The 12607-nt window shown below is 38.6% G+C and overlaps 1 protein-coding gene across 1 annotated transcript in view; it reads left to right on the top strand.

Annotated features, from left to right (window-relative positions):
* Nucleotides 1-8260, top strand: part of LOC123937014 (histone PARylation factor 1) — a 30161-nt gene extending 21901 nt beyond the window's left edge. The window contains exons 6-8 of the mRNA XM_045997490.1: nucleotides 133-220; nucleotides 5375-5547; nucleotides 8015-8260. Coding sequence (XP_045853446.1) covers nucleotides 133-220; nucleotides 5375-5547; nucleotides 8015-8146 — 393 coding nt within the window. The 3' untranslated portion in view covers nucleotides 8147-8260. The remainder of the gene's footprint in view (nucleotides 1-132; nucleotides 221-5374; nucleotides 5548-8014) is intronic.
* Nucleotides 8261-12607: the final 4347 nt, after the last annotated feature.

Below are 12607 nucleotides of genomic sequence, written 5' to 3'. Positions count from 1 at the left end.
CAGCGGTGGACTCCAAAATGAATGTCAGTAATTGTTACATTTTGACAGACGTGTTGAGAGTTTGTTGTTGTTTATATCTATGTACCATGTCTATTTTGTCGGTTTACCAATGGTTTTATGTTTTTTATTTAGGTCGTGACAAAGACCTTTCATGGTGCAGGCTTGGTTGTCCCAGTAGATAAAAATGATGTTGGGTACAGAGAGCTCCCTGAAACAGATGGTAATGTATTTCTTAATGCATATGTGTGAGGAAGGTTTTCCTTGTATTGAGAAGTAGGTAAGTAAGTATGCTTTTTGTGGGACAATCAATAGAGCTTATGGATAAAGAGCAAGCTCAAGTTTTAGGGTCAGCCAGGCCTGAATTAAAACTAGGTTTATAGCTGTTAAACTATAGGCAAATTACTTAACGCCACTAAACTTTGTCTTTTTCGTCTCTACAAATGGTTAATAATGTTGAATACTACTCATATAGGGATGTTTGGAGTGTAAAGAGTGTGTATGGTTCTTAGCACAGTGCTTACCTAATAGGGCTCAAAATATGTGGTTAATTTTAAGAGTTTAAAGAATTTTAGCCTATTGCCTGGGTTACTTTTTCTGAACTATTTCAGACATTTGACATTATAGTCAACTTACAAAATAATTACTGAAATAGTGTGTGGTTTTATAGTTCTTTGTGAAAAATTTTTCATCTGTGTGTAAGACTCCTTAGCTTTCAGAAGCGCAGGATCCTGAACTGCTTCATTTACAAGTACAAAAACTCTGAAAATGGACTGTTTATATATAAATCTAATTATTGATATTTTGAAAAAAGGGAGGAAAAACAATTCTCAACTCTTTCCCCTCTCCTCCATTTCCTTCTTTCTTTGAATGCCTTTTGGCATTCCCTTATATATTATCCTTTTCCAAGGAGGATAAAATTTAGGAGGAAATAAAAGTTAGTGCTTCCTCAAGAACCAAGTAGTCCTGCCCAAACACATAATATTGGCCATCCATTTTTTCAGAACAGAACTAGCCAGCTTTGATTGATAGTCTCTGGGGTTGGGACCTAGAAATCTGTATTTTTAACCAGTTTTCTAAAGTGACTGTTCTCAAACTTTGTTGTGCAGAGTCTCCAGCCGAGATTGGTGTCTTAAAATCACAGCTATTCATGTGTAATTATTTTTGCTGTACCCCTACCTCTTTAGAGGAATTCCATGGGGAAAATATGGCTGAGCTATGCAATATGGTAGCCAGTAGCCACACATAGCTACAGAGTGCTTCATATGTGGTAGTGCAATTGAGCTGAATTTGTGATTTTAATTCATTGAACTTTAAAAACTGACACTTAAAATTTTTTTTAATTTTTTATTTCCTATTTTTTTATAAACATATAATGTATTTTTATCCCCAGGGGTACAGGTCTGTGAATCGCCAGGTTTACACACTTCACAGCACTCACCATAGCACATACCCTCCCCAATGTCCATAACCCCATTCCCCCCTTCGAACCCCCTCTTCCCCCAGCAGCCCTGTTTGTTTTGTGAAATTAAAAGTCACTTATGTTTGTCTCCCTCCCAATCCCATCTTGTTTCATTTATTCTCCTCCTATCCCCATAACCCCCCATGTTGCATCTCCACTTCCTCATATCAGGGAGATCATATAATAGTTGTCTTTCTCCGATTGACTTATTTCACTAAGCATGATACCTTCTAGTTCCATCCACGTCGTCGCAAATGGCAAGATTTCATTTCTTTTGATGGCTGCATAGTATTCCATTGTGTATATATACCACCTCTTCTTTATCCATTCATCTGTTGATGGACATCTAGGTTCTTTCCATAGTTTGGCTATTGTAGATATTGCTGCTATAAACATTTGGGTGCATGTGCCCCTTTGGATCACTACATTTGTATCTTTAGGGTAAATACCCAATAGTGCAATTGCTGGGTCATAGGGTAATTCTATTTTCAGCATTTTGAGAAACCTCCATGCTGTTTTCCAGAGTGGTTGCACCAGCTTGCATTCCAACCAACAGTGTAGGAGGGTTCCCCTTTTTCTGCATCCTCGCCAGCATCTGTCATTTCCTGACTTGTTAATTTTAGCCATTCTGACTGGTGTGAGGTGGTATCTCATTGTGGTTTTGATTTGTATTTCCCTGATGCCGAGTGATGTAGAGCACTTTTTCATGTGATACTTAAAATTTTTAATATTGATCATATGTTGAAATGCTACTATTCGGATATGATAGGTTGAATTAAATATCTTAAAATTAGTTTCACCTATTTCTTTAATATAGCTACAGAAAAAAACTTAATTACATAGGAAGCCTACATTTTCTTTGCTGGACAGGCAAATCTGTCCTATATCTCCTTTCTGAAGTCAGAGATAATCAGTCTCTAATGGGGAAGGAGCGAGTATAGGCTCTTGCTATTTTCTGTTCAGTCTTCTGCTTATACTCTAACTTTCTGCCTACCTGTGTGCTAGTGCACTCAGAGCTTTATAAAGCAGAATTACTGTCTAATTTGGGAAAGTCTGAGAACCTTTGTAGTGGATCTAGGAGTCACTACAACTTCAGGGGTAGTAGGTATTAAATTGCAATACCCTGGTTGTGGTTCTGTATTTTTATGTCCAAAATCATTATTTATCTCTACTTTTTTTTTTCTTTTTTTTTTTTTTAAAGATTTTATTTATTTATTTGACAGAGAGAGATAGGCAGAGAGAGAGAGAGGGAAGCAGGCTCCCCGCTGAGCAGAGAGCCCGATGCGGGACTCGATCCCAGGATCCCGAGATCATGACCCGAGCCGAAGGCAGCGGCCTAACCCACTGATCCTTCTGTGGTTTAATTATTTTTGTTTGAGAAGTGCAGCAAGCCATAAAGTTAGGGGCCTGGTATCATCTTGCTTTTTCCTAGTGTTTTTTGCCAGGAACTACAGTTGATTGGCAGTTTATTAATGTGCAACCCTGTTCAGCAAATAACAATGTAGTTTGTTCGTAACCAGTTTCCCCTTTGAGAAACTGCTTAAACATAACATTCTAACCTTGCAAATAAGATGCCTTTTACTGAGAAATTTATAAATGTCATAATAGATTTTTATCAAATGATGTATATATATATATATATATATATATATATATATATATATATATATATATACACACAATAATCCTCACCCCACTCTTTAAAGTAGGTCTTATTCCCGTTTTCAGATGGAAACTAGATCTTAAATTTAGGTCTTTCTGACTAATGTGCTTACCACTAACCAAAGAATAATTGCTTAGCCAGTTGCCCAACTTTAACTTTGGCACAATCACTATGGCTTAGCTTAAGTATTCCAGTTGTTGGTAGTAGAAGGTTAAAATAAGAACCAGGTGTTGAAGCTTCTAAATCATTGTTTTGAATAGTAACATTTAAGGTAGCATTTTTGAGTGGTTAATTTAAGGCTTCATTTAGGTATTAAGTTGGGGCTTCTGTTACATGAATTTTTGTGGAAGTTTTTATTGGTGGAAGAACAGATTTTTTCCTCACACTGTTGGTGAGCTGAATATTTTCATCTCTGTTTAGTATTTGATAGCTTAGTAATTGTTGTAAATTGCTTATTCTTTTGTAGTCCATGTATGATTTGCTTGGAGTGAAAGTAGAAGACATCAGAAAGTGATAAACTTTAAATTATTTGCTAACAGAAGACAAATAGGTCTTTAATTCCATGCCAACTCTAAGTGAGTTATAGGGGCTGCCTGGAGCACTGTGGTGAGAAAGATTCTAAGGGTCTCCATCGATTAGTCACATCTTCTTTGGGTGCAGGAAGGAACCCATTTTCCATCCTTAAGGAGGTTTTTGATGGAGGCCATATCTGTATCCTTGAAATGATTGGCACTGATTTTTTTCTAAAGAAAAGGAAAGGGAGCTTATGAAGTTTGTATAGAGTCTTTTAAAAAGTTTCAAACCAATAAATGTGTCACAACTATTGAGAGTCAGGAACATCAGTGATAAGTGTTAATTTGATCAATGTTATACTTATCTACCAAAGGTGAGAAAATGAACAAAATAACATTTTGTGACTTCACATAGAGTTTGCATTCTGTGTGGTCGTCACAATTGAATCAAATATATTCAAATTCGGAGGTTAAAAGCCCTGGTGTTTCTTTACCACTCTCGATCATCTTACGTAACTGTAGCTAGTATCAATAGAGTATTCTGCCTTATACATAAAACTTAAAATTATGTATCATTCTTAGGTATATCTTGTTAATGTTTTAATGAGTCTTCACCTCCCCCCAGTATAGCAGCCACTTGGTTTAGAAATGCATTTTTGGAGGCGCCTGGGTGGCTCAGTGGGTTAAAGCCTCTGCCTTCGGCTCAGGTCATGATCCCGGGGTCCTGGGATCGGGCCCCTCATCCGGCTTTCTGCTAGGCAGGGAGCCTGCTTCCCCCTCTCTGTGCCTGCCTCTCTGCCTACTTGTGATTTGTCTAATAAATAAATAAAAATCTTAAAAAAAGGAATGCATTTTTTTTGGTTGGTTTGAATAATATCCATTTTTTTTTATTATTGGTTTATCCTGAGGAAAGTAGTTAGTCAAAAAGGAGGTATGATGAAGTCTGATTAGTGTTAAGTACCTTCATACACATCCTGAGATCTGATGCACACCAATATCCAGAAAGTACTGGGGAAAAAAGTATTGAAAGCCAAAACAAAAATGTTAACCACTGGCTTTTTAAATTTAGAGGTTAGAAGTTTCTCTGTGTTCTTACCTCAAATCACTCATTTGCTGTGCCCACACTTTGGTAAAGGTTTAATTCAGCAATGATTTCTTATTTCTTATATTGTCTTTTTCTGTATATATATGTTTTTAGTAGGACAGGTAGGACAGGACAATAAAGAATAATCCTTATGGCCTGTTTTGGTTTGTTGTTTTTTTTTTATTTATTTTTTTAAGATTTTATTTATTTGTGTTTTGTTTTTTTTTAAATCCAGCTTTTAATATGGTCTAGCCCAGAGGTGGGCTACATATATATGGTCTCTGTTACCATAGTTTGTTTTTTTCCAACCGGTTAAAATGGAAAAAGATTCTTAGTGTGAGGGCAGTTAAAAACACAGGGTGGGTCAGATTTGGCCACAGTTTGCTGATCTGCAGACTAGCCTACTAAAAATCTTCAAAAGCTTATGTATAATCATGATTGCAACTAGATCCATGGTAAAATAGTCACACTTTGCTAATATAAAAATCTTTTTTGTTAAGCCACTTTTCTTAAATTACAAAGTTGCCATTCAGTAGTGCCACCCAAGGTGGCATTTGCTGTACTAGTAGAAATTGTTGAAGAAAAATCCAGCTTAGTATCTTTTTATCTTTGATGATGGGTGTGGATCATCTTTTTATATCCTCGGTTTCTTACAGCCAACCTCAAGAGAATTTGCAAGACAATTGTTGAGGCACCGAGTGATGAGGACAGACTAAAAGCTTTTGCTCCCATTCAGGAAATGATGACTTTTGTGCAGTTTGCTAATGATGAATGTGATTATGGTATGGGGCTTGAGCTGGGAATGGATCTCTTTTGTTATGGCTCACACGTGAGTAAAAAAAAAAAACCCCAAAAAACTCTTACCTCCCAACTGTCACTGAATCTCTCTTCCCCACCACACTCCACATACAGGCATACTACAGCACGCACATTTATGTCCCCACTAGCATGGGCAGGATATAAAGTCATCTTGTGTGTTCAAATGAATTTTTTTTTCCAAAAGGAACTTTTGGTAAGCATCTGTCTGAAGATATTTATTTGAAATTCGTCTTATATTCTGCCAGAGGTGAATAACCAAGATTATTTGCCTTCAGGTTTCCATTAAAGTGAATTTACTTATTAGACGTATTATACAGCTATATGCCCTTTAGTTAGGTATGTGTGTGGCTGTGTACACATAACTTTCATAGGGCTCTGTTTGGTTTTCTGTTGTGGTGGGGTTATTTGTTCTTATGCTTGAATTCCTAGATGAAAAATAAATACAGTAGTCCCTAGCCTCCCACCCACCTTATCCATGGCTTCACTTCCTGTGGTTTTAGTTACCTGTGGTCAGCCGTGGACCAGAAGCAGATGCTCCTCCTGAGATACTGTTAGGAGGGCAGTAGTAGCCGAACACTGTAGGACAGTGCCTACATCACTCACCTCACTTCATCTTACCATGTAGGCATTTTGTCAGGTCATATCATCCTCAGAAAGGTTGGACAGTATTTGGGAAGCCACCACATTCATGTACAACACTTATAACAATAGACTATACTGAAGCTATGTTATTAATCTCTTATTGTGCCTAATTTAGAAGTTAAACCTTATCATATAGGAAAACATAGCATGCAGAGGATACTGTTCGTGGTTTTAGGCATCTACTGGGGGTCCTGAAACCTATCCCTTGTGAATAAGGTGGGGGCCACTATATCTTAAAATAGGCTTTCAATGAAATTACTTAAAACATAGGAGTTTTGGGGTTGTTTTGTTTTGGGTTTTGGTCATGACTTTTGCTTATTAAATAGGAAAGACCTACCTAACAGTTAAATTAGTGCTTATTTGCTGTAGTTGCGAGATGCAGTGTCTGTAGCATGTTTCTGGAGCTAAACTGTTTGGTTTTAAGTCCCATCTTCCCCACTTAGTAGCTGTGTGGGGATGGCATTGTATAGCTCAGGAACACCATTGTATCTGTCTCTCTTAGCTATAAAATGTCTGCACACGTGCACACACACAGACACACCCCTTTCTCATTTAACCTGTGATGTCACCTACCAGCCATAAAGAGGTAAACCATTTTGCTCAGGTTTGCAGGCAGTCTGGTTCCAGAGTTAGTGTCTAAATCAGTAATTCCCAAATTGTAAAGAGCATACAGATCTCCTAGAGATAATGTTAAAATGCAGACTGTTTCAGTGCATCTGGGGTGAGGCCTGAGACTGCATTTGACATGCTCCTGGGTGCTGGTAACGCTGCTGCTCTGGAGACTAGTGTGGGCACCAAGACAAAACCAGTGGCTAACTCCAGCATGTAGCACAGCCGTGTGGAGGGCTGATCAAACACAGATTGGTGTACTTACCCCGACACTGCCCACCCTCCCAGTTTTGATCGAGTTCTGGGGTGAGTTTTATGAATTTGGATTTCTGACCTATTAACCAGGTCAGGCTGATGCCACTGGGCAGGGGAGTCTATTTTGAGAACTCTGCTCCAAACCATATCAGTGTGTTTCTCTGCGTACCTTATATATGGTTATCAGTAAAATAATCAAAATGTTTAACAGCCAGAATAAGTCATTGACCAATCAGAATAATGCCAGGCCTGCCAAAATATGTGAATATCAACTTAATTAAAAATGATTGGTTTCAGTACTAAACAACATATGAAAAGGTTTAGCACTGTACTGAGCATCTAGTAAGTGCTAAATGCCATCAACAGAAGCATTGCCAGGTTCTCTTTGAGTTTATATATATATATATAGTGTGTGTGTGTGTGTGTTTAAATATATAAATAAAATAGCAGTAGTCTGAGTCACTTGATAAACCCAAGGCAGTGACTTAAGTGATGGAGCAGGGTTACAGGGTAGGGTAGAGGAGAGAGAATTTGAAGATAAAGGGGAATATGATTTGAAAACTCACATTCAGCATACTGCTTCGTATAGTAAACACCAAGGAAAATAATGATTAAAGTCTTAGCCAGTAGGGCTACCACTAGAGAAGGAAAAGCATTTGAGCACATAGTTCGGGGCAAGTAAAAAGGATGACGATCCTTACCTAAGGGATTAAGAAAGCTTAAAATTTTAACTTAGTTTTCTTCTGAATTTTCTTCAAGTTGTACCATTAGTCTTTTAGAACTACAGGACTGCCTCTTGAACGGAGTGCTAAGTGTCTGTGTGAATTCACTGTTCTAACCAATTTAGAAAGTAGTAAAAATGATTTGGAGAGTATGCTTTGTTAAACAAGCGCTTTTTCAGTGTACTTTTTGCTACTTACTGGGGCATCTGCTATACTCTCTACTTAATGTTACATTCTTTTATTTTTCAGTATTTTCATAAAGTTGCTGGCCAGCTTTTACCTCTTGCGTATACTCTGTTGAAGAGGAATCTCTTTGCAGAAATTATTGAAGATCATTTGGCAAACAGAAGTAAAGAAGACATAGACCAACTTTCAGCATGAATGAGTTGGCTTTCTTTCGGTGTATATTTTAAAGCGTTAGTATTAACCTTGTGATTTTTGTTTGTTTTTAAGGAATACAGAAAATAAATTGATGGAAATATTTACTAAAAACTATTATAAAGCTCTTCTAGCCCTTTTCTTTTATGTGCAGATCAATGGCAGTCAGTCATCTAAATGGTGATGCCCTAATCACATCCGAAAAACAACCAAAGTCCTCCTCTGACATGTCACAGGAAGTCACAGTCTACTGCCTGTGGATACCAGACCTCCCATCAGGGAGTCCTGTTTCAATACTGAACATATGGACAACTAAAAATTTACTCCTCAGACTTGAATTAATAATAGCTATAGCTTTAGGACTGGATTTATGGGTGGTGGGGAGGGGATAAGGGGAAGTAAACTTGGTAAGTGCCTGACCCCAGAGGTACCAAAGCTGCATTTTAACAGTATCTCCAGGGGATATACATGTCGTCTGGGTACCTATTAGGTATATTCGTTAACAGTTCTTTGACTCAGTATTTACTAATCTATGTAGTACAGAATATTGATATACAGTATAGTATACTAACCAGTATACTATTTAGATTTTAAAGTTTACTACTGTAAATTATATCACTGTATTTCTAGTACAGATCTGTGATTACAGCTGTGTTTTACCAGATTCATACCCTCCTCAAGCTTGACAAAAACGTCCTTCACCTTCAAAATAAGAGCACAAACCATGAAATATAAAGTAGCCAACTCTGCGGATTGGGCTGAAGAGCATATAAGCTTTTCCCCCTTTGTAAGAAGTTCAAGGTAAAAAAAAGCCCTTAGGTCATCTTGTAAGGGTTTTTTTTTTGCAGAAGATTGACTTGACTTAACCAAAGAACTTTTATTGAATTGTCAGTCTCCAGAGTCACTTACCCTGTCAGCTGTCTCCTTAAGATAGTTTGAGATAACTTACTCTTTTGACATTAAAGTATGAGCAGTCTATGAGCAAACACTTCCAACCAGGATTTTTAATACGAGCAGCTTGTCTCATCTCCCTAGTTAAGCTGCAAATTTTTAAAGAACACGTATTTTATCAGTATATGTCCCTATCAGTAACATAAACCTTTGAGTATGTATTTATTTGTTCAACAAAATGACCCTATTCCATGCTGCTCACTAAGTGCCAGATAAAATCACACTTGAAACCATTGAGATACCCTTAAGGTAAGAATTCTTGACTTCTCAGACAACAGAATGTGTTCTGAAGTTAAAAATCCCCTCTGCTACTACAGCCTCTACCTAGTATCTGTTCTCCTTTCCATGGTCCAGGCACCTTTGTAGGACATGAAGATGCTTTCTTCAAGAGAGATGTTTTATATAATAGTGTAGCCAAACTAAACTGAAAACACCCTTGTACCTTCCCTTTCGTTACTGTACCAGGTCTTTCCTAGTTCTGATGTGAGGTCTCGAGTGATTTTAAGAAACTGCAACATTTGAGTGCATGAGCAGCTGCAGGTCCTAGCCCCATCTGAATGAAGCTGTAAGATGACAGGAACATTAGCTCACACATACTTTGATTAGAAAAGCTGACCAAATCATATTGGGTCTTAACTAATTGAACATTTTAGAAGCTCCTGAGCTTTTTTCCTCAGACTTCCTTAGTTTCTAAGGTACTTAATACTGGGAGCAGTATTCAGAAATAATTAACATAGATCTTTTAAATACTGACGATTCAAATAAATTAAGCTATCTTATACGAAACCAGTATGCTTGGCTAGAAATGTTAGCCATTTAATTCTGCCATTCCTTGATCCAATAATTTCAAATATGGTTTGTAGCTTTTTTAAAAATATGCCTTCTTGTGATCAGTAATATGGATTGTAATAGGATTTCTTACCAAGGAACAAAGTAAAGTGAAGGGGGACAAAAAAATAGACCAGCTTTTCATCCACTCCTTATACAAGCCTAAGATGAATGTATATTTTCCGAAAGCTAGGCATCATGTAACAGCCAAGACTGAATTGCATACTAGTGCCAATATGGCTCTCTTAATCTTGATACTGTAGTTGTGGATTTCCAGTCTCAAACTCCCAAGTTGTGTCAGAGTGCTGCAAACAGGTTTCAGGAGGTACTGGCCTTCCAACTACTGAAATTTTTCATTAAAGAGGAAGATTCTTAGGTAATACCAAACTTCTCTTTCTTTTTCCTTCACTGAAGCACAGTCTGCTGAAAACCAGTTTGCTGAATTTTTTTTTTTAAAGATTTTATTTATTTATTTGAGAGAGAATGAGTGAGAGCATGAGAGAGAAGGTCAGAGGGAGAAGCAGACTCCCCAAAGAGCTGGGAGCCCGATGCGGGACTCGATCCTGGAAGTCCGGGATCATGACCTGAGCTGAAGGCAGTCGCCCAACCAACTAAGCCACCCAGATGCCCTTGCTGAATATTTTTATCTACTTAGAATGTGGCCATCCAATGGCTCTAGTCACTTCCACATGCCGCCTGTCTACTTCTGTTCACAGAACACATTCTAGGTGCCTACACTCACAAGTGAAGTAAGAATTAGTAACCGGTGGAAGTAAGAATTGAACCGGTAAGTTCAATTCTTACCGGTATCTTAACCCGGTAAGAATTGAACTGAATCACTACTCAAATTTAGCTGAGCTCATTCCTGGAGCTTGATAACAAAGTTTCTGTATGACCTCCCAAACACTTACCTAGAAAGATAGACCCAAGATAAAAATGAAAGCTATAAAACTTAATCCAAGTGAGTGCTACAAACTACTTCGCCACAATGACAGATACTATCTACACAGATGATCCTTCTGATACCTTAAACCTCACAGTTTTTTTCAGTATCTAGACCAGGGTGAACAAACTAGTGCTAAGGGCCAAATCTGGCCCCTCCTCCTTGTTTTTATAGATTAAAATTTTATGGAGGAGCAGCCACATCCATCCGTTTGCATACAGCTTGGCAGAGCAGTTGCAGTAGATTGTTATGACCCCAAAGCCTAAAAGATTTACTATCTGGTACTCCACAGAAGAAAATTTGCTGACCCCTGAACGAGATGGTCCCCCTCATTAGCCATCAACTCCAAAGTCACACCCTAGACCCTTGTCAGCACAATAATGCAAATCTAATCTGCTTCAAGCATCCTACTGTCCAAAATATCATCACTCATCTTTTCTTCTCTTCCTCTAGTCCCCACCATAGCCTACACCAATTCACTGATCTAACAGCCTTTTTCACTATTCTTCACTCACTCGGCATTCTTGCTTCCCTCTTCACCCACCCTTATATTCCACTCTCCATCCTTACAATCACTCCCCGGCATCTACTCCACTGCCCCTCTCTCCATTAGTTGTACTTACGTTAGAACCTTAAGCCTGATAAAAAGCTGCCTACTCCTGCTTCTGCTCAGTTTCAGGTGGCTGGTGAAAAAAATAACCATGACATCTGGTCTTGTTTTAACCTCAGCTTGTCATACTACTGCCCATTAATCCTACTACTTTCACATCTTTCCTCAAACATGCAACAATACCTCCCAGCCCTCAGTTTATTTCACTAGGAAAAAACAAGCAAAGTAACTTTTTTTTTTTTAAAGATTTTATTTATTTGACAGATAGAGATCACAAGTAGGGAGAGAGGCAGGCAGAGAGAGAGAGAGGTGGAAGCAGGCTCCCTGCCAAGCAGAGAGCTCGACGCGGGGCTCGATCCCAGGACGCTGGGATCATGACCTGAGCGAAAGGCAGAGGCTTTAACCCACTGAGCCACCCAGGCACCCCGCAAAGTAACTTCTACAAGATCTCACCCCACACTACCAACTAACTACCCAATATTCTCTGCCTCTTCCACATTGGTATGACTGTTGCTTAATGTCCCACTGTGTGCCCAAGATGCCACCCCCTCTTCCCTACTCAAAGACCTCTCCCCTCTCTTCACATCAATTTTCCCTCTCAAATATTCCTACCAATAACAAAAGCTGTAATGTCCTACATCCTAAAACAAAACACTGTCTTTCACACATCCAGTTTCCAGAAAACTCAGCAAGAGTTGAAATAGCTGCCTTTTGGGGACACCTGGGTGACTCAGTTGCTTAAGCATCTGTCTTTGGCTTAGGTCATGATCCTAGGGTTCTGTGACAGGGCTCCCTGCTCAGCAGGAAGTCTGCTTCTCCCTCTCTCTTCCGCCCCTTCCCCACACCTGCTCATGCTCTCAAATAAATAAAATCCTAAAAAAATAAAAAATAAAAAATTGCTGCCTTCAGTTCCTTTCATCAATCTCTGTCAAACACACTCAATCAGACTTTTGCCCAATCTCGCTGAACCAGCCTTGGTCAAAGTTATCCATTATTTCCCACTAGGCAATTTTCAGTCCCCATTTACTTCACTGGATCAGCAACACCTGAAAAGTTGATCCTCCTTGAAACTTATTCACTTACCTTAGGGGACCACCTTTCTCTTAAAGGCACCAGTATTTTCCCTACCTCA

The sequence above is a fragment of the Meles meles genome, chromosome 2 (assembly GCF_922984935.1).
Source record: "Meles meles chromosome 2, mMelMel3.1 paternal haplotype, whole genome shotgun sequence".
NCBI classification, from domain to species: Eukaryota; Metazoa; Chordata; class Mammalia; order Carnivora; family Mustelidae; genus Meles; species Meles meles.
The sequence above is the reverse complement of the archived record's forward strand: the minus strand, read 5'-3'. Positions and strand labels throughout refer to the sequence as shown.